Source organism: Diplotaxodon limnothrissa, linkage group LG20, assembly GCF_057381915.1.
Source record: "Diplotaxodon limnothrissa isolate DT_005_m linkage group LG20, D_limnothrissa_male_GT1.1, whole genome shotgun sequence".
Classification (NCBI taxonomy): domain Eukaryota; kingdom Metazoa; phylum Chordata; class Actinopteri; order Cichliformes; family Cichlidae; genus Diplotaxodon; species Diplotaxodon limnothrissa.
In genome coordinates, this window is record NC_140615.1 from 20,488,972 (window position 1) to 20,516,805 (window position 27,834).

The following is a 27,834-nucleotide window of genomic DNA, read 5'->3' on the forward strand; positions in this document are numbered from 1 at the left end:
ATTGCAGCCTATAAGAGTGCCTGACAAGCCCAGTTGTAAGTAAGCTATTAAGACTTGACTGTATACTGTGTTTGTGTTTTCCTCCGAAACAATAAGTTCAGTTGGAGCAGCCTTTCAACACCTCACTCTGTCTCTCACTAGCAAAGTTGAACCAGGCAATAAAGTAAAGCTAATTTTCGGCCACGAGCCCGACACGGAACCCAATGTACTAGCCAGAGGTCTCTTTACTACGGTTTGGAGCCGCGTACCTGTTTTATATATACGCGGAATAGTTTTCTATAACAAATCGCTGGAAAAAGTGCAGTCTTATCTAATGTCAACCCACTGTTACTCATTTTATATTAAAATTTAAAAATATAGTTGGTATAGATATGGCGAGTAGCCTTCAGAAATAGTAATAAATCACACAGCAATAGTACATTAATGTAGTTGTAAAAAGCATGACAACAGTAATCCAAAGTATTCAGAATACCTTTGTTCTGTTATAAATAAAAGTTGTAAAATGTTGTATCACTAAAATATCATTTTGACTCAGTTTGTTATTCATTATGTGTTTACAGCACCCTCTGTGGTTGCTCCAAGCAATACATTTTAGAAACTGCTTTATTTTGAAAAAACTTCATTGAGCAGGAAGAAAATAATAATGGATTGTCCAGCATCCAGCATCCAGCATGTCCAAATTAACACTGTCAGATTTGATTTCAACACTATTAAAGTGTCTATATGGGTCCACACCAGAAAGTGTTAATTTAACTCTTTTTGGAGAGTTGGTACGTTAACTCCGATTTAGTGTTAAACACCAAATCTGTCTGGAGTTGATAATTTAACACTTGGTCTTAAGAGTTTATATATTAACTCTCAAAGATCATTTTAGTTTAACTACGTAAGAGTTATCTTCTAATTCATTCTAAAAAGCGGGAATTTTACTGTTCTGAACTTCTAGAAATTTATTTTGGAAATAAACATTTACTAAAAAGATGCAATGGTTTTTGAAAAACATTTATTCTGAACTGTGCACCACAATTTCAAAACATTTTCTGAAAGATGTAACAGTATACATGTTCTCACTTTCATTAGAATTGTGTTTATCAAAAGGTCTGACATGGTAAATGCAAATAACAGCATTCTCATCACTTATTTCTTCAATACAATATGCATGTCCTTCATTCATCCCTTTGTGGAACTTCAGCGCACTTCTGCTCTCCCCCATATTCCATCTTCACAAGCATATCCTGTGCGGAGATTGAATAAAAATTAGTTGACACTAATTAATGGCACAAATAATCCAGTAAACAATTGCAGCACAGTAAAAAAAATGACTTACCAAGCATGGCAAACAACTCAAATATGTAGAGCAAAATGTTCTGAAACGGCTTCACTTCAGCTTCGATTGGAGCCGTGCTGGGGGCGGAGTCTGTGAATTTACTCTATTGGTGTCATAGCCCCTGTAGGAGTTCAGAGTTAAGTGTCACGGTCCTGGGTCGGGTCGACCCAGCATTTTGAGTTTCTTATGTTTTGGTTTATTTTTGCATTATGGATTGGTTATTCTCTGGTGATACTGTTTTGATTACAATTATATTCTGATTCTTTAGTTATCTGATGATGATGATGTTGATGACGATGATGATTATGTCTGGTTTAGGTTTTGTTATCTTGCCCTTATGTTTGGTTTAGGTTGCCTGTGCTTGGTCTTCTCTGCCCGTATGTCCCTCTGTTTGTCCATGACGTCATTATGCCTGTTTACGAGTCTGTCTCTGTCTGGCGTGTGCTTCCTGTCTTATTTTGTAGGTCTGTGTCCTTTGTCAGTGCGTTCAGCTTTGTGCTCTCCCTGTCTCGTCAGTGTAATCAACGTCAGCCGTGTCTCCCAGCTGTTTCCTCTTTGCTCCGTTCACCTCTTGTATTTAGTGTCTGTGTCTTCCCCTACTCGGTGTCGCATCGTTAACGTCTGTTCACCCTCACTTGCTGCGTGTTTAGGATTTCCAGTCCTCCTGCATCTCTGTTTAGAGTTTTGTTTGCTTTTGTGAGTTTTATTTTATCTTGATGTTCTGCTCCAGCAATAAAGCTGCATTTTCTGTCTAAACCTCGTGTCCTGAGAATCCTGCATTTTGGGTCCACCACTCCTGCCTGCCTGCCACACAGCCGACCATGACAGAACGATGCGACCATTTCCTGGACCCAGCGGATTCATCCCGGGAACATGACCTCTCCCGCATCCACCGCCTGATCGAGCGGGTCTCCCACACTACGGACGCTAAGACTATGGCAGTTGGGATTAACGCTATAGAAGCGATCCTGGAGGGGAATCCTCATTTGCGCACACTAAAGGGATTTAGGGGCTTCATAGACCAGCTGCATGAAGCCCAGGAGGTGCTACAGGCTCGGGAGCTTGCAGCTTTTGTCCGCGCCCAGTATTCTTCGCCGAAGCCGTCGCATCGGCAGCAGCCGCAACACAAGGAGCTCTCCGCGGAGGGGAAAGGCGTTTCCGCACCGCGGCCACAGAGCTCCACTTCTTGCCGCTCAGGGCTTAATTCACCTGCCTCCTGCTTGGCGGCGATGTGGTCGCAGGACGAGGACGAGGACGTCTTTTCTCCATCGTCACCAGTTTCTCCTGTCGCCTCAGCCCCTGCCGCCAGGAGGAAGCGGCGCCACCGCCGTCATTCCTCACTACAACCGGAGCCCAATCACTCGTCAGAACAGCAGGCAATGGTGAGTGATGTTGACTGTACCCCTATTGCTTCACCTGCAAATAGTAATGGGAACTGTTTTCTTCTCACGGCTAAGAGTAGTGAGGTGAAGGCGGTTTGTTCCATGGACGTTCACCCCGGCCCAGTAGAAAGAAAAGACTCCCTGACTCATTATGTTGATGCTTTTTCCGCTGAAGAACCAGAATGTATGGGCAAAACTCTGATTGTGCACCCTCTGTTGGAGCCTGCTAAGAACTTTTCTGTCGATACAGAGTTAACCCCGGACAGTTTGAATTCAGTTTTGACATGTACTGCTGACTCTATGAATGGCGCTGTGGGTTCGCAACCCAAGAATGGGGAGGGGGACTTAACGGGCTGTTTCTGCCCTGTTCTCTTAGAGCAGAGAAGCCTAAGCAGAACTGTTTCTTCTGAACTCCTTCAGCTAGTTAAACCGAGCCCTAGAGGCTCAGGGGAGCCTATACCACCCCCTGCATCACGCTCACTACAAACACCTCCTCAACCGTTAGCCCGTTCAGCAGCCCAGCTAGCTGTTCAGCTGCCCTCAGCTCAGTCAGCTGCCCAGTTAGCCACTCCGTTACCCGCAGCTCAATCATCTGCTCCTTCACTAGTTTCATTCTCCCCACAACGGTCACTTCAGTCTTTCTCAACCCAGTCTCCTGCTGAGCAGCCATCTTTTCTCACTCGTATTAAGCAGGAAAACATGCTCAACAGGACTGTTTTCGTTCCTCGAAAGCTGGCCCGATTAGAGACATTTACTACCTCCAGGGCCTCCCCAGAGTCCGAGTTTCAACCCGCAGTTGACTCTGGACCCCTGGGGGCTAAGGAGTCAGCCGATGACTGCACCCAACTGTTGCCTCCTGAGCCTAACCTATGTGTTGCTCAGCCCCAGTCAGCATCAACGCTGCCAGAGGCCCGTGTGCCTGCTGGTCCTGTTCTGTCCCTGCCAGAGGCCCGTGTGCCTGCTGGTCCTGTTCTGTCCCTGCCAGAGGCCCGTGTGCCTGCTGGTTCTGTTGCGTTCCTGCCAGAGGTCTCCGCACCTGCTGGTTCTGTTCTGTGTGTGCCAGGGGCTCCAGTGCCCGCTGGTTCTGAGACTGTTTTTGCTGGGGGGCCCGAGGAGCCCGTCCAGCCTTCTGCCTCGTCAGCTGGGGGGCCCGAGGAGCCCGTCCAGCCCCCTTCCTCATCAGCTGGGGGGCCCGAGGAGCCCATCCAGCCACCAGCTGCTCCACCAGCAGCCTCATCCACGCTTGCAGCAGCAGTTTCATCCATGCCGCCACCTGCTGCAGCGCCTCCGTCTGCATCCTCGTCATCCCCGTCTGGTCCAGCCTCTGCATCCCCGTCTGGTCCAGCCTCTGCATCCCCGTCTGGTCCAGCCTCGTCATCCCCGTCTGGTCCAGCCTCTGCATCCTCGTCATCCCCGTCTGGTCCAGCCTCGTCATCCCCGTCTGGTCCAGCCTCGTCATCCCCGTCTGGTCCAGCCTCTGCATCCCCGTCTGGTCCAGCCTCTGCATCCCCGTCTGGTCCAGCCTCCGCTTCCGCCTCGTCTGGTCCAGCCTCCGCTTCGCCTGGGGCTGCAGGGGCCACGCAGCCTTCAGGTCCCCTACTACTGCCTCCACATCGTCGGTCATCTGCCAGGCCGCTTGTTGGGCGTCTCCGCCACCGTGGACGCCCTCCTGAACACCCTCCTGAACGCCGCCACTGCCTTCCGCGTGGCCGGCCCCCGGATCTGCTCTGTCGCCGCCACTGCCTTCCGCGTGGCCGGCCCCCGGAACTGTTTGCCCGTCGTCGCAGTTGCCGTCCACACGGTCGGCCCCCGGAACTGAACTGTTTTGGCCTCCTGCGCTGTCGGCCTCCGGGTCGGCCCCCTGAACTTGACCTTCTGGGTCTTTCTGGGCTCTGTCCCTCCTTCCTGGTCCCCCGCCGCCCACCCTGGTTGGGTTGTTTTCTGTTTTTGGCTGTTTTTTGTGCTTCTGTTGGGCGGTCTGGAGCCCGCCCTTGTGGGGGGGGTACTGTCACGGTCCTGGGTCGGGTCGACCCAGCATTTTGAGTTTCTTATGTTTTGGTTTATTTTTGCATTATGGATTGGTTATTCTCTGGTGATACTGTTTTGATTACAATTATATTCTGATTCTTTAGTTATCTGATGATGATGATGTTGATGACGATGATGATTATGTCTGGTTTAGGTTTTGTTATCTTGCCCTTATGTTTGGTTTAGGTTGCCTGTGCTTGGTCTTCTCTGCCCGTATGTCCCTCTGTTTGTCCATGACGTCATTATGCCTGTTTACGAGTCTGTCTCTGTCTGGCGTGTGCTTCCTGTCTTATTTTGTAGGTCTGTGTCCTTTGTCAGTGCGTTCAGCTTTGTGCTCTCCCTGTCTCGTCAGTGTAATCAACGTCAGCCGTGTCTCCCAGCTGTTTCCTCTTTGCTCCGTTCACCTCTTGTATTTAGTGTCTGTGTCTTCCCCTACTCTGTGTCGCATCGTTAACGTCTGTTCACCCTCACTTGCTGCGTGTTTAGGATTTCCAGTCCTCCTGCATCTCTGTTTAGAGTTTTGTTTGCTTTTGTGTTTTATTTTATCTTGATGTTCTGCTCCAGCAATAAAGCTGCATTTTCTGTCTAAACCTCGTGTCCTGAGAATCCTGCATTTTGGGTCCACCACTCCTGCCTGCCTGCCACACAGCCGACCATGACATTAAGAGGTCAAGAGTTAATGTTTCCATTTTAACACCTCCAGATTTGACAGAGAAACACTCATTTTTAACACTCGATTTTAACTACTATCATTTTACACCTCAGAGTTACATTAAAAGAATGTGACTCTACTTAGAGTAAAATTAACTCTACTTTTGCAAGAAGACTATTAACACCAAAACATTTAACACTTTTGAATTTGCTGTGTATGTACTTAAAGTATAAGTTCTTACTTTGCTTTTGTGCAATAAGTTGCCTGCTAATGCAATATTTGGCTGTAAAGCTAGTCCCTTTGTTAAGCTAGTTAGCCGCGATTTTGGAGGTCATCTGGGATAGCATCGATAGTACAAGTTTATATAATAAGACATATGACATATGCTATGTAGTAACAATGTGGTATATAAGTGCATATTATGCTGCACATATGTATATCATGACTGTATTGTTTGTCTTGTTTTTAGTTTCACCCTTTTGAATGTCAGTAAACCTGTTAACAACGTTCATCGATCTTCAGAGTTGTGATATAAGAAAGGTGTTAACGCCCCTGCATCAGACAAGCACCCATAACGGCACAACGTTATTCTCATTGAGTAATGTAACGGAATACGTTACAAAATATATTCTGGAGCATGTATTCTGTAATCTGTAGTGGAATACATTTTAAAAGTAACCTTCCCAACACTGACCATACTTTTGAATAGTCAGTGCAAAAGAGTGTCTTTGAGTTTCAGTTACTGGCCAGTTTTGCCTGGTTTGTTTTCTTATTAGTGTTAGTGTATATTGATTATAATGTATGTGCTTACTCCAAATAAGGTACAAATTCAAGGAAAATTAATAAATGCTGTTCAGATTTTAAATTCTCTTTAATTGTACTGCCAACAAATAACAACTTCAGTCAGCACAACCCCTGTGGTCTTGGTCGAAGTGTTTTAATGAACATACAGTTACGTAATTGTTACATACACCAAGAGGCTGAAAGGAGTAAATGACAGTGAATGCCAAATTTCTCACTAGTCTAATACTTTATACATGTGGAATAAATAATATCATGATGACATACATGCCAAACTGAGAGCTAAATAAAACAAGTAGAAAAGTGGCCAAAAGGTTTTTGGCAATGGTGAGGCTGAACAAAATCTTTACAATTGATCCTTAATGTTGTCCTTTGTTTCCTTTCAGTGAAAAAAACAAAATGAAAAAAAAAAAAATATATATATATATATTATATAGACACAAGTTAGAAGGTTATCACCCAAAAGGGGTTTTCACGGTTGTTGTGGCAATGCAGCTTAATAATATTATAAAAGTATGTAGCGTCTATAGAGTACAGAGACATAACAAATCACTTGGAATGTAAATGAAATCATCAAACTTAAACTTCTCAGTTCCTTTTCAGAAAGCCCAAACCTCTCTGGAATGGCATCAACAGCACCACAAAATAATAATAAAAAACAACAACAACAACAACAAAAAGCAAACAAACAAACAAACAAAAACCCCCAGAAAAGATTCAGATAATAATTCAGAATAGTTAACCTTAAGGATCAGTGCAGTCCCATTTAAATTTGATGATGTTTTTCATTTTCATGGATCTGTTCCTGGAAAATTTTGTCCTTGAAAGCAAACTTTAAACTGTGTCTGTTGAGTTCAAGTAACCAAAAAAGTTATTATTTTTAAGTCATACAGTGGGGCAAAAAAGTATTTAGTCAGCCACCGATTGTGCAAGTTCCCCCACCTAAAATGATGACAGAGGTCAACTGTGAGAGACAGAATGTGAAGAAAAAATCCATGAATTCACATGGTAGGATTTGTAAAGAATTTATTCGTAAATTAGGGTGGAAAATAAGTATTTGGTCAGTAACAAAAATACAACTCAATACTTTGTAACATAACCTTTGTTGGCAATAACAGAGGTCAAACGTTTACTATAGGTCTTTACCAGGTTTGCACACACAGTAGCTGGTATTTTGGCCCATTCCTCCATGCAGATCTTCTCGAGAGCAGTGATGTTTTGGGGCTGTCGCCGAGCAACACGGACTTTCAACTCCCGCCACAGATTTTCTATGGGGTTGAGGTCTGGAGACTGGCTAGGCCACTCCAGGACTTTCAAATGCTTCTTACGGAGCCACTCCTTTGTTGCCCGGGCGGTGTGTTTTGGATCATTGTCATGTTGGAAGACCCAGCCTCGTTTCATCTTCAAAGTTCTCACTGATGGAAGGAGGTTTTGGCTCAAAATCTCACGATACATGGCCCCATTCATTCTGTCCTTAACACGGATCAGTCGTCCTGTCCCCTTGGCAGAAAAACAGCCCCATAGCATGATGTTTCCACCCCCATGCTTCACAGTAGGTATGGTGTTCTTGGGATGCAACTCAGTATTCTTCTTCCTCCAAACACGACGAGTTGAGTTTATACCAAAAAGTTCTACTTTGGTTTCATCTGACCACATGACATTCTCCCAATCCTCTGCTGTATCATCCATGTGCTCTCTGGCAAACTTCAGACGGGCCTGGACATGCACTGGCTTCAGCAGCGGAACACGTCTGGCACTGCGGGATTTGATTCCCTACCGTTGTAGTGTGTTACTGATGGTGACTTTTATTACTTTGGTCCCAGCTCTCTGCAGGTCATTCACCAGGTCCCCCCGTGTGGTTCTGGGATCTTTGCTCACCGTTCTCATGATCATTTTGACCCCACGGGATGAGATCTTGCGTGGAGCCCCAGATTGAGGGAGATTATCAGTGGTCTTGTATGTCTTCCATTTTCTGATGATTGCTCCCACAGTTGATTTTTTCACACCAAGCTGCTTGCCTATTGTAGATTCACTCTTCCCAGTCTGGTGCAGGTCTACAATACTTTTCCTGGTGTCCTTCGAAAGCTCTTTGGTCTTGGCCATGGCGGAGTTTGGAGTCTGACTGTTTGAGGCTGTGGACAGGTGTCTTTTATACAGATGATGAGTTCAAACAGGTGCCATTCATACAGGTAACGAGTGGGGGACAGAAAAGCTTCTTACAGAAGACGTTACAGGTCTGTGAGAGCCAGAGATTTTCCTTGTTTGAGGTGACCAAATACTTATTTTCCACCCTAATTTACGAATAAATTCTTTACAAATCCTACCATGTGAATTCATGGATTTTTTTTTCACATTCTGTCTCTCACAGTTGAAGTGTACCTCTGGTGCAAGTTACTGACCTCTGTCATCATTTTAAGTGGGGGAACTTGCACAATCGGTGGCTGACTAAATACTTTGCCCCACTGTATTAGTATAATCCCATTTAACCACCAACTTAATTAAAAATAAGTTATGAGTTAGAAACTACTGTTAAAAGGTACATGAAGTCACGAATTTGTGATAAATAAAGTATGCACCATCTTAATCAAAATATTTAAACTACTTGGATCTTTAGGTTTATCAGATCTAACTTACTTGGGGTTATGTAGCATTTTCTTTTCTTTTTTTAGGCATGGGAATGGGTGGTGACATTACAGAAATATATATTTATTGGCAAAATCCTTAGTGTTATAATACAAAATTTTAAATTCTGAGTGCTAAATTGCTTGGATCAGCAACATTTTGTAGTACTTAAAATCAGCAGTCTGTTTGATATCATTTACAGTCCACTGTTCTACTTTACAAAAAATGTATTGAAGACAAGCATTTGTTAAAAGATGTTAATTAGTAGAAATATAGTTGCAGATATGGTTCTACAAAGATCATTTTTTGTTTATATGATAAATATGAACAGAGTAGATACTAAAGGAACCACAATGAAGAGAAATAAATAAATATAGAAACTAGTGATTGATGCAGATGTGAATGATGGCAGTTAATCAGAGTACATGTTAGACTCTCAGTTTTGACCTTGGTGTCCTTGGAATTCAGCTATGAACAGAGCTCAGAATAAGTCATCCCGTGAGGAATTATCTGATATAGATCTGCTACAGAAATGTTATTCTTCTTCACAAACTTAACACATGCACAAATTATGACATTTTGTTTTATTGTCTTATTCATCTTTTTTTTCCATGTTCTGTTGTTCAGCAAGAAGGACTCCTTAGAGTAGGCATCGGACGACTTCACCAATATTGGTGAAGTCGTCCAGGCTTCACATGGAAGAAATTAAAAATAAATAAAAAGGGTCAACAAGGATCAATCTTTCTTGATGAGTGTTTTCTTTAAGACAGGAGAAAAATCAACATATTTGTTGAATCCAGTGGCTTAAATTCTGTTTGGGTCAGATATACAGCATGCATAGTCTCGAGGTAGCTTTCATGGTCTATACGTTTTCTGACAACACAACCAGAATCATATCAATCAAAGATTTACAGAGACTACAAGGGACTTTTAGGGTACTCAGCTGTTGTGTGTAACTCAAAGGGTTCTTTCCTAAATGTAAACAGGCAATAGATCAGTATGTTTTAACAATTCATTGAAACATTGCCATAAATTCATTTTATTTTTAAATTTTTTAAAATTCATCCTAAAAATGTGCTCTGCATTCACATTTTTACTGTAATTCAACCTTTTTTTATTTGTTGAACTACTGCAGTAAGAGCAGAGTGATTCTGTTTCACTTGGAACATTTTGCAAAGAACCAGAAGTAACATTAGAATAACTGGATATTATTTCCTCACTGTGATTCTGGTTATACAAAAGTTATTTTATTTCAAAGATTACATTCAGATTATCTTTTAATTCACATTTAATTGCTTATAACAAATTTCTAGTTATCTAAAAAGTTTGACACACCTGAAATTTGGTGCAAAAAGTATGTTCCTAACACTTCCTCATTGTTAGTTTGGTTGTTTCCATGAAGAATACTTAAAGCTTGCAAAACTGCATCATTCAGTCTTTCACCCACCAATATAAAATAATGTTTAAAAAAAACCTAAATAGCAGTCACATTTGTACTCAGTTTGTGGCACACACTCACAAATGCTCTCTGGAATATGCGAGTTGTAGTAGGCAGTGTGGGTTGTGCTGGTGACCCGGTGTACTGCTGTTTAAATATGTTGGGAAAGTACTAGTATGCTTGGCCTGTCTCAACTTGCAGCAGTCCCAGTACAGCTGAGTGGTCAGCCAGCTTCATTCTGCGCTGATTGGAGAGATTGACGTTCTTAGCCAGGTAATCCACAGCAGCTGTGGAGAATAGAAGACAGGATGGAGAGTTAATGAAGATTTGTTAGAATCCTTGCCGCTTGCAATTGATAAAATGGTAAATGGACTGAAAGTCACTAAGGCAAAAACTAATTAATACAAATACAAAGGAATAAGAACAAAACGGTTTACAAAAGGATTACAATGTGAGACAACCCAACCAGACAACTTGACAATGAACAGAGGGAATCTGACACGCTAAATACACACACAGAGGGGAACACATAACAACAGGGGAAGCAAAACTGAACACGCTGAACACAAGACAAAAGACTAAGATGCAGACCAAAATACATGGCATGATACAGGGATAAGAGGAAGGAACACACAGGGGAACAAGGCAGACTGAGGAGAAAAAGGGAGGTGACACAATGAGAGAAACATGGAAGTAATTAAGAAAGACGAGACACTGAGGGAGAGAGAGAGACAGGACGGGCTGGGGAGAACATACATGAATGCACATGACAGACAGGGGAGACAGAATGAAACACAAGGAGGGAAAATGTAAAGGGAAAAGGGAGACAAAACACAAAGGCATTACTGGGACCTGGGAAACATGCAGGGAAAGGCACGTAAACACAGATGACACGACAGACACGAGAGACCAAAACACAAGGGGAACCTAACAGACAAGAAACTAAACATAGTCAATCACCCAGGAACACAGAATAAACTAAAGACTAACTAATGAACCTTAAACCATCATCATAATATATAACAATCACCAGAAGCCAAGAAACTCAAAATGCTGGGTCGGATGACCCAGAACCATGACACTACTTTTACATTATGAGTAAATCATGTTATTTCATGGTTTACTATTTATCCTGCAAACCTAAATGATCAGTTCATTTCCCCCTGTACTCATTCTTGATAGCACCTCCTGACAATGTGTTATGACTAGAATAGAATAGAATTAGAATAGAATTCAACTTTATTGTCATTGCACATGCACAGGTACAGGGCAACGAAATGCAGTTTGCATCCATCCAGAAGTGCTTAGTGATATAGATATATTACAATATATATTAGCAATAATATAGATATGTAAGTATATTACAGAAATGGGTCTATTATGTTATAATGTACACGGTATGAAGTATGTTGTGAATATTCTATAACTATAAGTATGTACAGGCTGTAGTGAGTACAAGCTATGTACAGGATATGGACAGGATATAAATATGAAAAACTATACAGAATATGAAATAAATAACTTTACAGGAATCTGAGATATACAGCTATACAGAAATGGGAACTATGCAAGTTGTAAACAGTTGTAGGGTTAAAAATTATCGTATGTACAGAATGATTGTTTACACAGGGCTATACAGTAGTGCAGTTAAGGTAAGTGAGGGTGTGGATAATTTCTACAGAGGCTATATAAAGTGCTAGTGGTTGTGAGTGGTGGTTCACTCCATGTTATTATTGTGTGTTTGAGGGTACAGTTGTCCATTGTGTGTGTGTGTGTGTATGTTCAGTCCATGAGTTAACGTGGGTCAGATGTCAGGAGGCAGAGTTCAGGAGTCTGACAGCTGTGGGGAAGAAGCTGTTCCGGTACCTGGTGGTCTTAGTCCGGAGGCTCCTGTAGCGCCTCCCAGAGGGCAGGAGGGTGAAGAGTCCATGTGATGGGTGACTGGGGTCTTTGATGATTTTCCCAGCCCTTTTCAGACACCGCTTCCTGTAGATGTCTTTTATGGCAGGAAGTGGTGCTCCGGCGATGCGCTGGGCAGTTTTCACGACCCTCTGCAACGCCTTCCGGTCCGAGGCAGAGCAGTTCCCGTACCAGACTGTTATACAGTTGGTCAGGATGCTCTCGATGGTGCAGCGATAGAAGTTCACCAGGATGTCTGAGGACAGGTGGTTCTTCCTCAGAGTCCTCAAGAAGAAGAGGCGCTGGTGAGCCTTCTTGACCAGCTTGGAGCAGTTGGTCGTCCAGGTGAGATCCTCGGAGATGTGGACTCCCAGGAACTTGAAGCTGCTCACACGCTTCACAGCCGTCCCCTTAATGTGGATGGGTGGATGTGGGTCAGCATTCCTCCTGTAGTCCACGATGAGCTCCTTGGTCTTCTCGGTGTTAAGCAGCAGGTTGTTTGTGTCGCACCACTCAGCCAGACGATCCACCTCCTCCCTGTAGGCGGCCTCATCGTTGTCACTGATGAGGCCAATCACCGTGGTGTCATCTGCAAACTTAATGATGGTGTTGGAACCATCAGCAGGTCTGCAGTCGTGGGTGAAGAGGGAGTAGAGGAAAGGGCTCATCACACAGCCTTGTGGTACACCGGTGTTCATTGTGATGGTAGATGAGCAGCGGTTATCCAGCTGGACATGTTGGGGGCGGTTGGTCAGGAAGTCCAGTAACCATTTGCAGATGAGGGAACTGATGCCCAGGTCTGTCAGTTTCCTGATGAGTTGTGAGGGGTGGATTGTATTGAATGCTGAACTGAAGTCTATAAACAGCATTCTGGCGTAGGTGTTGTTGTTGTCCAGGTGTGAGAGGACAGAGTGCAGTGCGATGGAGACTGCATCCTCTGTGCTCCTGTTCTGGCGGTATGCGAATTGGTGGGGGTCCAGGGTGGGGGGGAGACAGGATTTGAAGTGTGCTAGGACCAGCTGCTCTAAGCACTTAGTGATGATGGGGGTGAGTGCTACTGGGCGGTAGTCATTGAGGCAAGATGGGTTGGAGTTTTTGGGTATCGGGACGATGGAGGTGGATTTGAAGCAGGCCGGTACCACAGCGTGGGCCAAGGACAGGTTGAATATGTCTGTCAGCACTCCTGCAAGCTCCTCAGAACACGCTCTGAGAACACGCCCGGGGATGCCATCGGGACCTGCAGCCTTGTGGACATTGATCCTGCTCAGCACCGCTCCTACATCGGTGGGGGAGAGAGTCAGAGGTTGGTGGTCTGGCGTCACGTCTGCTTTGGTTGTGGTTGTGGGGTTCCCTCGCTCAAAACGAGCATAAAAGTTGTTGAGCTCGTTGAGGAAGGAGACTAAGAACAACAGTGGCATTTCACTGCACAGGGTACTGCTTTGTCATTTTTCATTGTCCAGGGCTGCACTTCAAGTGAGTGTATTGTTTGATGAGAAAGCCTGAAAAACTGTTAAAAGGGTGTTCTTTCTGGTCTATCTTGGGATTATCTGATCATATGTCTCTCTAATGTTGTAGAGTATTTATCTTTCAGTATAAAGAGAACTGGAGTGTAGGACGAACAGAATTTTTGATTTTAGCTTTTCTTTTTCCACTTTGCTGTTTGTTTATATGTAGGTACCAAAACTGCTTGGTTAAACTCTTAAGCACAAATTAGAAGGCAATCTTGTCCCCTATCATTTCTTCATTTTTTAAATCACCATGATTGTGAAGAGAAATTGTAGAAGGCAAAGGAACTCAGACTCAAGATATCTTATACATGTGCACACATGGACGATCGTCCCTCACCGTCCAATCCATCCTGCACCAGACGAGTGCAGGACAAATGTGAGACAGAGGAAAGACCGCCCAGGGCTTTCAGAGCTTTCTTTATTTATACTTAACCCAAGCTTTCAGGGAAGTAGGAGTGGCAAAAACATTTCCACAAAAGGAGAAAGAGACCGTTAGCTTGCCTGTTAACAAAGGAGGTAGTATGTATGTATAGAAATTCAGACATTCCCATATAATGAGAGAGAGACCGTTAGCCTGCCTGTTAACAAAGGAGGTAGTATGTATGTTACAGCATTCCTCTGCACATCAGTTTTCACTCCCTTTTCCTGTGTGGTAGTTTCAATTCAACAGCTCTTCTTCCTTTAAATGAAGCTACAACTAAGCATAATCACAAAACTCAAAAATCTCTCAACAATGATGATGAGAATTTTTGATCAGCAGAGGAAATTTGGTCTTGTGATGTACCAGTGCGTATATGTATGAGGTAACTGTTTTGATTTGATTGATGTATAAAAAATAAAGTACTTAATTACTCACAAGTAATTTGATATTCAATTCAATTCAATTTTATTTATATAGCACCAAATCACAACAAAAGTCGCCTCAAGGCGATTCATGATATACTACTCTGTACATTACTTTCATGTGACTCCATAAATTAGTGTTTCCTAACCTTTTGGAGCCATCGCACATATTTCACAAAAGAAAAATCACATGGCACACCACCAATCAAAATTTTTTCCTCGCACCAGGCTCTGTTTGTCCCCAGTATACCTTTCTTGCTTTCTTCTGGCCACTACTCATGCTAGGGCCTTCATCTGGGTCAGAATTTTTTCCAGGACCCAGGTCAGATTGACTACTTTTTTCAAATCTCACAGCATGACTATTATGCAATTTCTTCTTCTGTTTTACCTGCAGTTGGCAACCTATTTAATTAGAGCAGATAGTTATACTAGTGCTAGTGGAAAAGAATGTAATTGTTCTGCCCGTTTCTCCCGCCGATGGCTTAGAGTACGAATCAGGTGGAACCAGATAATCTTCAACGGAACACCTGATCAACTGTTGGGAAACAGCCATAAATGACCATGGTCACATAATTACTATTTCCATACATAAACACAAATCCCGATACTAATGAGGACACATATGATCTTTTAGTTTTTATGCATGAACATGAAAACTGACAAAACAAGAAAAATTGAAAGAGACTTAGGAGAGAATGCCACAGTGACTTTTAAAAACATGAACACATACAAATGCGCTTGCTCATCACTGCCTTTATTGTGTGTTGAAGAGGCTCTGGCTGCTGAGCTGGGGTCAACATACACTCACCTTTACATCATTCTGGGTTCTAGCCAGTGTTGGGAAGGTATTCCAAAATGTATTATTCCACTACAGATTACAGAATACATGGCCCAACATGTATTTTGTAATGTATTCCATTAAGTTACTCAATGAGTTAAGTTACTCAATCTGTCTCACAGAAACATGGCTAAAAGACTCAGCCTTCCCGATCCATGGCTGAGTCCATGGCAGAGTGAAACAGTTCAGGGGGTCGGCCCCACAGAAGGTTGTGGAGGCAACACAAATCCAAAAGCCGGCCGTGCGGAAGGCAGCGGCGGCGACACAAATCCGGAGACCGGCAGCGCGGAAGGCAGCGGTGGCCACACTGTTCAGGCGATGGTGATAGTCGGACGGGCTCCTCAGACCCCCCCAGCGGAAGCCGCAGGCGACGGTGATGGCCAGACGGGCTCCTCGGACCCCCCCAGCGAAACTAGGAGGCGGGAGCGGATCTTCGTGCCCCCCCAGCAAAGAATGAAGGCTGAAGCAGCCCCTCGGACCCTCCAGCGAAGGCCAAAGCGGCTCTTCGGACACTCCAGGAAAGACCGAAGGCTGAAGCGGTTTCTTGGACCCCCAGCAAAAGCAGGAGGCTGGAGCGGTTCCTTGGACCCCCCCAGCGAGAACAGTCACAGAACCAGTGTGAGCCAGTGTGAGCTTCTGGCACACACGAAACAAAACCAGCAGGCACGGGGGCCTCTGGCACACAAAGCAAAACCAGCAGGCACGGGGGCCTCTGGCACACACAAAGCAAAACCAGCAGGCATGGGGGCCTCTGGCACACACAAAGCAAAACCAGCAGGCACGGGGGCCTCCAGCAAACATGAGGCAGACTGCTGCGCAGAGCACTGACCCTGCTCAGGCAGCAACAGCCGGGCACAGTCCTCAGCTGGCTCCTTAGCCTCCAGGGGTCCAGAGTCAGCTGAGGCCTGGAGTGAGTAAAAGTCTCAGAACAAGCCAGCTTTTGAGAAACCAGTTTAGTGTTAATATGTTTGTCTCTCTGCTCTGTATGGGAGGTAGAAAAACAGTCCTTAATGCGTTGTATTGCCATAGCTTCCTGTACAGAGGCAGGTGAAAGCGAAGGTTGTACAGGTGACAAAATAGAAGAATGAGTAGATGAGGAGGCAGGTAGCTGAAGAGATAACTGTGCTACTGGTGAGGCTAATGGCTAAACAGGTGACCGGGCTAAGGGTAAAGGTGTAGGCTGGGCTACTGACTGAATGGAAGCCTGAGTGGCTGACTGTAATGATGGTTTTAGCGGAAGTTAAGCTGGTGAAGAGGGGAAATCAGAGTCATTATTCTCCCCTGTCCCAAAACACAGAGCCCCCGAAAAAACAGTCCCAAAGACAGAAGTGGTGTAAAAAATGTCCCTTTGACTCACCACAGCCAGCTGCTTAGATGTCAGCCGTTGTCCGCTGCTGCCAGACGAAGTCTGCTAATTCCCGAGCTTGCACTGCCGCCTGGGCTTTATGTAGATCGGCAATTAGATCTGTGAATCCTCTGGCCTGGTGGAGATGGGGATTTCCCTCGAGGATTGCCTCAATCGCATTCATTCCCACAATCTTCGCTCTTGTATTTGAGGTGTGGGTTATCCATTCCACCAGGCGTAGGACTTGCGCCAGATCACTCTCCCCAGGAAAGTCCGCTGGATCCATGTTTGTGGTCACTCCGTAATGTCACGGCTGGGGCAGCAGTCGTGTGGTGTAGTGAGACAAGGATCCAAAATGCAGGTACTGGCTGAGGTAGGCATGTATTTGTAGTGAAAGCAACGTACAAACCAAGAAATAAGGAACAGGGAGCAACTAAAACCTAGACCTAGACTGGGAAATCTAATAAACAAACCTGAAAACATAAGGACACGGGGAGACACGCAGGGAAAGCACGAAGAAAGGAGAGCGGAGAGACGCAGGGAATACCAAATTACACAGACGGAGCAACAAGGAACACAGGCAGGCACACACTATAAATACACACAAGGTAATGAGGGAATGATACACCAGAGGGGAACACAGCTGAACCTAATGAGACACAACGAGACACAGACCTTCAAAATAGAACAGGAAACTCACAAACTGTTTTACAAACACAAACTCAGGGACATGAACAGAGCACAGGGGGGGGAGAACACAGGTAGGAATAATAGAACACTGAACACCAAAACCAAACCCTAAGAATTAATACAAAATCAGAAGAAACTAGAAAATAATAACAATAAACTCAAAACGCTGGGTCACCGACCCAGGACCATGACAGTTTTCTTTTTATTGTTTCTCGGTTATTCTGTTTCTTTCACTCCAGGACCGTGTGCACCTAATTTCATTCCACCTCATGTAAACATGTGATGCGAATAACACTAAAGAATCCTTGAATCCTTGAGCGTAACGTATTCTAAATACTTTGGATTACTTAATATATTGTCTTGCTCTTTACAACGACATGAATTATGTGATTTATTACTATTACTGAAGGCTACTAACCATACCAATACCAACTAGATATTTAAATCTTTATATAAAATGCCTAACAGTAATGTGGACATTAGGTAAGGCTGCACTTTTTGCAGTGCTTGTATAGAAAACTATTTCTGTATCAGTAATATGTTTTCTTTTTGTCTGTTAACAATCATGTGAAACTGCACATGATTATTTGCAGCTAGCAGGTTGTTAATGCTATCCATCAAATCTAAAAACACTATGTTAACACATGGAGATCCTGAAGGCTACTCCAAAAAGGATCGGATTATATTTTAAATATTTGTTAAACTCTCTTCCAAACCCCAGCTCTCTATTGTAAGTTTTGAGTGTTTACTAAAATGAAAATAAAAGCGTTCTAACTTCTCACTTGTCTGTTTTTATTCAGGCAAACATGTATAATATTTTTATTAAGAGAGATTAGGCTTTACCTTTTAAGACTTAAACTTAAGTGTTTCTGTCACGTAGTGATTGTGCTCAACTGTACAAAGCTTATTAGACATTATGAAACACATGATATGTAAAAGCGAATTTTTGAATTATCTTTTTTTTTTCTTAAAGAAATCTACTACATCATGTGTAATTTTTTAGTTAAAACAGTTAAATTAAGAGGGAATGGCAATAAAAACTCTGGAGCTGTGGTGTCATCAAGTACACTGCAGTTCCAACTATAGCATTCTCAGGAAGTCTGGTGACGAGTAGCCTTCATAAATAGTAATAAAATTCACACACCAATAGTACATCGTAGATACTGAAGTTTTGACCATCCCATTTATCTCCGGAATTTCCAAGTAAGAAATGCATACCTGCCCGTGCACTGCTGGCTCTGGGTCCATTGTCTAACTGATGCCACCAACATTAACAGGATGCTTACATTAGAGCCTCCTATTGTGTGTTTTGTTTGAGTTTCTGACAATCAGAATCAGAGAAACTGTATTAATCCCAGATGGAAAAAAAAGGCCATGGGTCAGACTCGAGCCCAGGCAGGCCACTCTCAGCCATGTGCCATAGGATTGCATGCTCTTCCAACTGACCTAAACCTGCACCCAACTGCATTTAATCACCAAAATTGGAGAAGGGATAGAGCTGGGATAGCCTAACATTAGTCAGGAAACAACAGGTGTGTATTCCACTTATTTCAATAAAGTAACTGTATTCTGATTACCACCTATTTAAACGGTAACTGTAACGGAAGACAGTTACTCATATTTTGTATTTTAAATACGTACCGCCTTTAAGCTATAAAGGTTGGACTTTTAACTGTATTTTTATAACTTTTAAAACTTTTTTTTTTTTTTTTTTACCAATAAGGCCCTCGCTCATGGCCATTCACAATACACCAAAGTAATTTAATAACAAAATTTTGGGACTTTACACATTACTTCTTACAATCTGAGCTCAAAGAGTCATGCTGACAGATTTCTTTCATTGATTATGGCAGCATTTCTTCACCATGTAGAAAAACTGAGACATAATGTTGAATTTGCTGGGTTTTTTTAATCTTATATTAAGATATGGTAAATGGTCTGTATTTGTATAGCGCTTTACCAATAATAGAACATCCATCCATCCATTCGCTTCCGCTTATCCTTTTCAGGGTCGCGGGGGGCGCTGGAGCCTATCCCAGCTGTCATAGGGCGAAAGGCGGGGTACACCCTGGACAGGTCGCCAGTCTGTCATAAATCACCAATAATAGAACACTGAACACCAAACCCTAAGAATTAATACATATCCAGTCATCCACCCATACATTCACACACTGGTGATGGCAAGCTACATTGTAGCCACAGCCACCCTGGGGAACACTGACAGAGGCGAGGCAGCCGGACACTGGTGCCACCGGGCCCTCTGACCACCACCAGTAGGCAACGGGTGAAGTGTCTTGCCCAAGGACACAACGACTGAGACTGTCCAAGCCAGGGCTCGAACCGGCAGCCTTCGAATTACAAGGCGAACTCCCAACTCTTGAGCCACGATCGCTCCTATCTAATAGATGCATAGTTATACTTTTTAAACTGACAGAAACTGGAATTTCACCATTCCGTGGACTTACTGTATATCAAGGGCCACATATATCAAGTATGTGGCCCTTGATATAAGATGATTTTAATAGCCATGACATAGATGCAATCTAAATAGGCTGATTGTAGCACAAGTGCAGGAGGAAAAAAAAATTTGTTTATATATTTTTTTTCTCTTTTTATCGAGATTACAGATTACCAAGGAACGTTTGCAATGCAAACAATGACATCATTTTAACTGTGATGTAATACCTGAATTTAGGATAGGAATGTGCTACATTACCACATTATTGAAAAATGTAATTTAGTTACAGTACTGAAACATTTCGGAACATATTACATGTTAACCTCAGAAATGGGAACAGGCTAACCCACCGATCCCTACATTCTGTTTGAAAATCAATCAATCAATCAATCAATCTTTATTTATAAAGCACTTTTCAAACAAAAAATGTAGCACAAAGTGCTTTACATAGTTAAAAGCAGCCCACCCCACCCTCCAACTCACTCCCCGCACTCTCATTAACATAAATGATGTGAATACACACATATCTCCCCCCCCCCCCACACACACACACACACACGCACACTTAACCCTTCTTTGGCCCTGGGACCATTTTTGGTCCCTTTAGTTTTTCAGTTACAAGCCATTTGCACTGTGTTGAATGGAATATAGCCAAATTCTCTAAAAAAAAGTTTGGCATAATTTCATTTCAAAATTCAAGTCTGACTTCCTTAAATTAGCTTCAGTGGCTAAGCTAACAATACACATCCTCTTAGAGCCCTAGGGACCATTTTTGGCCCATTGACTTCCATTATAAACGCTATTTTTCACTGCAGAATTATTACCGTTAATGTCTTGGTGATTACTTATGTTTCCGTCTCGTTTTGGTCTATGAGCCTTAGAGTTGTAATTTTTTATTTGTCCACTGGGTGGCGCCCTTGCTCCACATTTGATCCCTGCTGGAAAACAGCGGGCTGCTTGGACAGACCTGCGGGAAACGAAGCCTCATTTCCGGCGTGCAGCAGCGGCTTCGCCCGATGATCGGGCGGGACCATTTTTTGGTCCCTAGGACCGTTAGAGGGTGCTTTTTTTTTTTTTTAGTCAACAGGAAATGACGTATTTGTTGTCACGTGGTATCGGATGTGTGGGCTGGAAAAAGCAGTCCCCGGTGATCGTCGCGACTTACCCCGGCAACATGCACTTATTTCGGCCTAGAGGAGGAGCATTTGCCGCCTGGAGACCATTTTCTGGTCCTGAAAAAAAAAATAAAAGGCGATCGAAATGAATGTTGGTGCCAATCTTTAGTCCATCTAAAGGCCTAATTATAATAACAATTGAATATTACCTTAAATGTTTTTTTTGGAAAATATTCAAGTTTTATGTTTTTTGGGGCAAAAAAAGCAGTGCGCTCATGTGACGAAACCGGGATATAAAGGGTTAAAATCCGCGAAATGTAATTAAAACTTGACATGAATATTTCAAGGAGAAGTAGGTCTAAAAGATTGGCTAATTTAAAGTGGAATAAAATATTAATATATAAATTTTTTATAGCACTTTTTTGGGCGTGGTCGATTAGGACCGATAGGGTGTGCATTTTATGAAATGCGCTCCTGCAAAAAAAATAAAAGGCGATCGAAATGACTGTTGGTGCCAATCTTTGGTCCACCTAAAGGCCTAATTATAATAACAAACAAATATTACTTCAAATGTTTTTTTTGGAAAATATTTAGTTTTTTGTTTTTTGGGGCTAAAAAAACAGGGCGCTCATGTAATAAAACTGGGATTTAAAGGGTTAAAACAACGAAAATATAATTAAAACTTTATATGAATATTTCAGGGAGAAGTAGTTTTAAAAGACTGACCAATTTAAATTGGAAAAAATATGAATATATAATCTTTTTATTACACTTTTGGGGCGGGACCATTTTTGGTCCCCAGGGCTCTAAAGGGATGCATTTTTAAGGGTCAGCGAAGGTTAAAGAGTAAAAATTGGGCTGGGTTCACATGAGCCAAGTGAGCCAAGTGAGGAAACACTATAACACGGAGCCGTCAGCACCGAGAGCCGGTCACAGACCGCAGCCTCCAGGCCGGGCACACAGCAGGAGGGAGGCAAAGGAGCCCCCCAGCCAGGCTGAGAGGACCCCCAGAGACCCAGCAGCCACGGTCGATCACAGCCCCGGTGCAGAGAGCGCCCTCCGAGGAAACACTGGAGATATGCCACAATAGGCTATATACAGGGTAAAATGATAAAATAAATAAGAACGGGTTACAATATAAATATAAATATAAATAGAGTAAGAAGATTAAAAAATGGATAAGAATAAAATCAATAAATATTAGGTAAAGCCTGAATTAATAATAAAATAACAGGATAGAATAAATAAGCATAAAATAAATAAACGCTAAGTAAAAGCTAAATTAAAAAGGTGGGTCTTGAGCCTGTTCTTAAAAACATGTACGTTCTCTGCGGCCCTGAGCTCCTCCGGCAGGCTGTTCCACAGACGAGGACCATACCACTGAAACGCTGCCTCTCCGTGAGTATGTGTCCTGACTTTAGGGACAATCAAAAGGCCAGTACCAGAGGACCTCAGGGTCCGCGAGGGTTCATATGGTAAAAGCAGATCTGAGAGATAAGAAGGCCCAAGACCATTAAGACATTTAAAAACCAATAAAAGAACTTTAAAATCGATCCTGAAACACACGGGGAGCCAATGCAGCGATTCTAAAACCCTCTGGTCTTCGTCAGCACACGAGCCGCCGAGTTTTGTAAAAGTTGTAAAGTTGAAATATTCTTCTTAGGAAGACCAGAGAGCAGGGCATTACAGTAATCAATACGACTGGTAATAAAAGCATGCATCAGCATCTCTGTTTTGGCCTGAGAGAGAATAGGGCGGACTCTGGCTATATTTTTTAGATGATAAAATCCAATTTTGGTCACATGTTTAATATGTGGGACAAAACCAAGCTCAGAGTCAAAAATAACACCCAGGTTTTTCACTTGTAGCGAAGGACATAGTGAAAATGCCTCTAATTTAGACAAGAGTTTCTCTCTCTGAGCCTCAGGACCGACGATTAAAACTTCAGTTTTGTCCTGGTTAAGCTGTAAAAAGTATTCTGCCATCCAAGATCTTATATCTAAAATACAGTTAAAAAGGGCATCCATTGGTCTGGTGTCATCAGGAGACATGGAGATGTACAGCTGCGTGTCATCAGCGTAACTGTGGAAGTTCACTCCATGCCTCCTGATGACACCGCCGAGAGGGAGCATATACAAATTAAAAAGTACAGGGCCTAAAACCGACCCTTGAGGCACACTACATGTCATTTTATGGATCTTAGAGGAGCATGTATCCATACTCACCATAAAAGTTCTGTCAGAGAGATAGGAAGTGAACCAGTTGTGTACAGCACCAGAGAGGCCTACCATGTGTTTCAGTCTGTTTAAAAGAATAGCGTGGTCTACTGTATCAAAGGCTGCGCTTAGATCCAGTATCACCAGGACTGAGAGCTTTTGGGCGTCCCAGTTACATCTAAGATCATTTAAAACCTTTAGGAGAGCCGTCTCTGTGCTGTGGTTCACCCTAAATCCAGACTGGAATATCTCCAGGATCTGTCTATCATTTAGAAAATCATTAATCTGAGTAAAAAACAAGTTTTTCTAAGATTTTACTTAAAAATGGTAAGTTGGATACAGGTCTGTAGTTATTAAAATCATTACAATCCAAATTGCTCTTCTTCAGAAGGGGCCTCACCACCGCCGTTTTAAAGGCAGCAGGGAAGACACCCAACTGAAGAGAGCAATTCATCATGTATAAAAGCTCAGCCTCAAAAAATCCATAAAGTGTTTTAAAGAGTGAAGAAGGGATTGGATCTAAAAGACATGTGGTGGGTCTCACTGTGGAGAAAACTTTCTGAAGGTTCTCAGCATTAACCAGGACAAAGCTGTCCAGTGTCTCCTCAGGTACAATCGAGCCCTCAGATGTGTTTACAAACATATCGCGATTAGATAAAATATCAGATCTGATGGCGCTGATCTTTCCCCTGAAGTGGTCTGCAAACTGCTCACAGAGTGAGTCTGTGGGGGTTCTTTGGGAGCTGTTAAAATCAGGGTTAAATAAATGATCTATGGTGGAAAAGAGGACCTTGGGATTATTTTTGTTATTACTGATTATTTTGGCGAAGTATGAATTTCTTGAATTCCTTAATGTATTATTGTACACTTTAAGTTGCTCGCAAAATATTTGATGGTTGATAGTATTTTTATTTTTCCTCCATCTCCTTTCTGCTGCCCTGCAATTTCTTTTGAGTTTTTTGACTTCTTCGTTTCTCCAGGGTGATGCATGTTTTACGTTAATCTTTTTGGTGGTGAGTGGAGCAACGGAGTCAAGGCTTTTCTTCAGTTTGCTGTTAAAATGATTAAAAATCAAATCGCAGGGTGCAGGTAAAATCACAGGGGGGCATTCGTCTAAAACCCTGGTAAAATTTGCAGCCACTTCAGAGGTTAGATAGCGCCTCCTCACAGTTCGCACCGAGGTCTCCCGCTGAATAAAACCGGTGATGTTAAAAAACACACAGTAGTGGTCAGAGACAGCCAAGTCAACAACAGAGGACACGCTGGTGGACAGCCCATGGGTGATGACCAGGTCCAGAGTGTGTCCTCTGTTGTGAGTCGGTTGTGTGACGTGCTGGGTAAAATCCAAACAGTGAAGAATGTTTAAGAATTCTTTTGATGCAGGGTCAGAAGGATTATCTATGTGCAGGTTAAAATCACCGGTTAAAATTATCATATTATATTTTGAATGTATGTTTGTTAAAAATTCTGAGAATTCCTTGATAAAAGCAGCACTGTCTTTAGGTGGTCTGTAAACTGTGACAGATAAAACTGGAGGGCTGCTGAAAACAATAGCGTGGAATTCAAAAGTGGTAAAATGATCAAATAAAATTTGTTTGGAGGTGAGTGTGTTGTTGGTTAAAGATGCAGTCCTACCACCTCTCTTACCTCTTACCAAGGAGATCATTGTAGATTTCCGGAAGAGGGGTCATAACAACCATCTGCCTCTCTTCATTGGCAGTGAGGCGGTGGAGAGGGTGAGCAGTTTTAAATTCTTGGGGGTAACTGTGACCGAGGACCTGTCCTGGGGCAACCATATCACCTCAGTTGTACGGAAGGCCCAACAGCGCCTCTACTACCTGAGGAGACTGCGGAGCGCACACATTCCCAGATCTCTGATGTTGAACTTCTACAACTGTGCCATCAGCAGCGTTCTGACGTATGGATTTCTAGTGTGGTTCCCCAGCTGCACCAAGGCCGATCAGCAAGCACTCCAGCGGGTGGTGAAAGAAGCTGGCAGAATTATTGGAACAAGTCTGCCAGAGATCAGTAATATCTTCCCCACTCGCTGTCTGAGGAGGGTGCACAGTATCCTGCGGGACCAACATCACCCTGCGCGCCACCTTTTCCATCTGCTGCCCTCAGGGAGAAGGTACAGGTCTATACAGGCCAGAACATCCAGACTGGCCAACAGCCTGTATCCACAGGCTGTGAGGCTCCTGAACTCTCTGCCCCCCTCTCACGGACAATAACCATATCCAACTTCTTAATAGCAATGAACTGGTCTGCATTGGTGCATCATATCTTTATTCTCTTCCCCCTCCTGCCCCCCCCCCCCCTCTTTCTTAAATAGATAACTATCATATCTGATATCATATCTCACAGTACAATAATATTGAATGGGTTGCAATGTTGTATTTTGTCATGTTTCTCAGGTCTTTGTCTGAATTTCTACGAACATTATTGCTAAGGAATGTCTTATTGCATTGGAGTCACACTGGGTTAAATATGTACACTTGGGTTTTAAGGGGTATTTATTATTTTCTTCTTTTTTTTTGGGTTGTATGGAAGCCCCAAACGCAATTTCATTGTTCTTGACAATGACAATAAATAAATAAATACTAAATACTAAATACTAAATAATAGAAAAAGAGAAATTAAAATTTGGTGGGGAGGCCTCAGTGAGAACAACTGGTGCATCCGAACCCAGCCATGTTTCAGTTAAAAATAAACAGTCAAGTTTATTATCTAAGATTAAATCATTAATAATAAAAGACTTGTTCAACAGAGAGCGGACATTTAAAAGTGCCATACTGATTGAGACTGGTGGATTTTTGACAATAGAGTTGAATGGATGTTGATATTTTTGAAGAGGCCGGAGGTTATTAATGTTTTTGGAGTTACTGGATTTATGATAATTCTGTTGCTCTCTGTTTGTGATTATGACGGGTATTGTGTTGACTGTGGGAAAGAGAGGTCCGAGTCCAGAGTTTTGTGTATTACTGTTAAAAGTGGAACAAATATAGGAGCTGGGACCAGGGGAACATCAGTCAGTGGCAGTCAGATCAGCAGGTAATGTCAATTTGGGGTAGTGACAGGGCGATGTGCGGGAGTGCTGTACGCCAAATGCCAAATTGGCGGACAGCAAACGGCATCCCCAGGCGTTGAGGTGGAGCCCGTCTGCCCCAAAAAGATGCCTCCTCTCCCAGAAGGCATCAAAATTGTTAATAAAACCCACACCGTGGGAGGCACAGGCGGAGGAAAGCCAGGTGTTAAGGCTGAGCAGCCGGCTGAAACGGCCTATCCCTCTGCCACAGGTGGGGGTGGGCCCGGAGATAAAAGCACTCACCTGCAACTGACCAACGAGGCTGAAGAGTTGGAGGAAGTCCAACTTCAGCAGCTCAGATTGCTGTTTGGGGATGTCATTACTTTGTACAACTATCTACCTACAACCCATTCAAGGGTTACATGAAAGTTAGTAGAGTTTTTTGGGATTAACAAAGTCCGTGTAAGGTGTTGAGGAACCAGGACACCCTGATGACAAGTGGGCTACTGGAACAAGGTGGCATCGGTGGAGAAGAGATAAAAATTGGGCACTGTTGGGAAGCTACTACCCAACTAACCCCAGCAGAAAAGGTTACATGAATAGGATAATTGAGCTATGGAATCTTTGATTCCCAGCATCCAGAGTGATGGCGAAACGACTAGTATGACCCCCCTATGAGCAGTGTTGGGGAGTAACGGAATACATGATACGTTACGTATTTAAAATACAAAATATGAGTTACAGTTACCGTTTAAAAAGGTGGTATTCAGAATACAGTAACTTTGTTGAAATTAATGGATTGAACGGCGGTATTTTCCTGTTTCATAAGGCTATGCTCTCTATTTTTGGTAATTCCACGCCAGTGGAAACCCAAACAAAACACGCATTAAGAGGCTCTAATGTCTGTGTCTCAATCTCGCGGCCCATGGGCAGTGTAGTCTGTGCTGCAGGGAGAATGGACTGCCATACCTGTTATGTGTCTGTGAGTGCCAGGGAGGGAGAAAAAGAGTCGAAACGTACGAGTTGTCATCGAGCAGAAACAGAAGATGGAAGCATGTAAATAGAATAATAACCACTGCAGCCAAAAAGAGTGCCTGACGAGCCCAGTTGTAAGTAAGCTATTGACTCGACTGTACACAGTGTTCGTGTTTTCCTCTCAAACAATAAGTTCTGTTGGAGCAGCCTTTCTCTGTCTCTCTCTCTGTCTCTCGCTAGCAAAGTTGACCCAGACAACAAAGTAAAGCTAGTTTTCGGCTACGAGCCTGACACGGAACCCGACATATTAGCCAGAGGTCCCTTTACGGGGTGGCTGTAGCTCAGGTGGCAGAGCAGGTCAGCCACTAATCAGAAGGTCGGTGGTTCGAACCCAGGCTGCATCCTGGCTGCATGCCAAATATTCTTGGGCAAGATACTAACCCCATGTTTGCCCACTGGTGGTGGTCAGAGGGCCCGGTGGCGCCTGTGTCCGGCAGCCTTGCCTCTGTCAGTGCGCCCCAGGGCAGCTGTGGCTACAATGTAGCTTGCTATCGCCTATGTGTGAATGACTGAATGTAGTGTAAAGCGCTTTGGGGTCCTATGGACTAGAAAAGCGCTATACAAATGCAGGCCATTTACCATTTACTACGGTTCGGAGCCGCGGACATGTTTTAA

At 43.3% G+C, this 27,834-nt stretch overlaps 1 protein-coding gene across 1 annotated transcript in view; it reads right to left on the reverse strand.

Annotated features, from left to right (window-relative positions):
* Positions 1-10,418: 10,418 nt before the first annotated feature.
* LOC146610806 (paired box protein Pax-7-like) overlaps positions 10,419-27,834 on the reverse strand; it is a 55,033-nt gene continuing 37,617 nt past the window's right edge. Inside the window, exon 2 of the mRNA XM_085345440.1 lies at positions 10,419-10,534. Coding sequence (XP_085201566.1) covers positions 10,419-10,534 — 116 coding nt within the window. The remainder of the gene's footprint in view (positions 10,535-27,834) is intronic.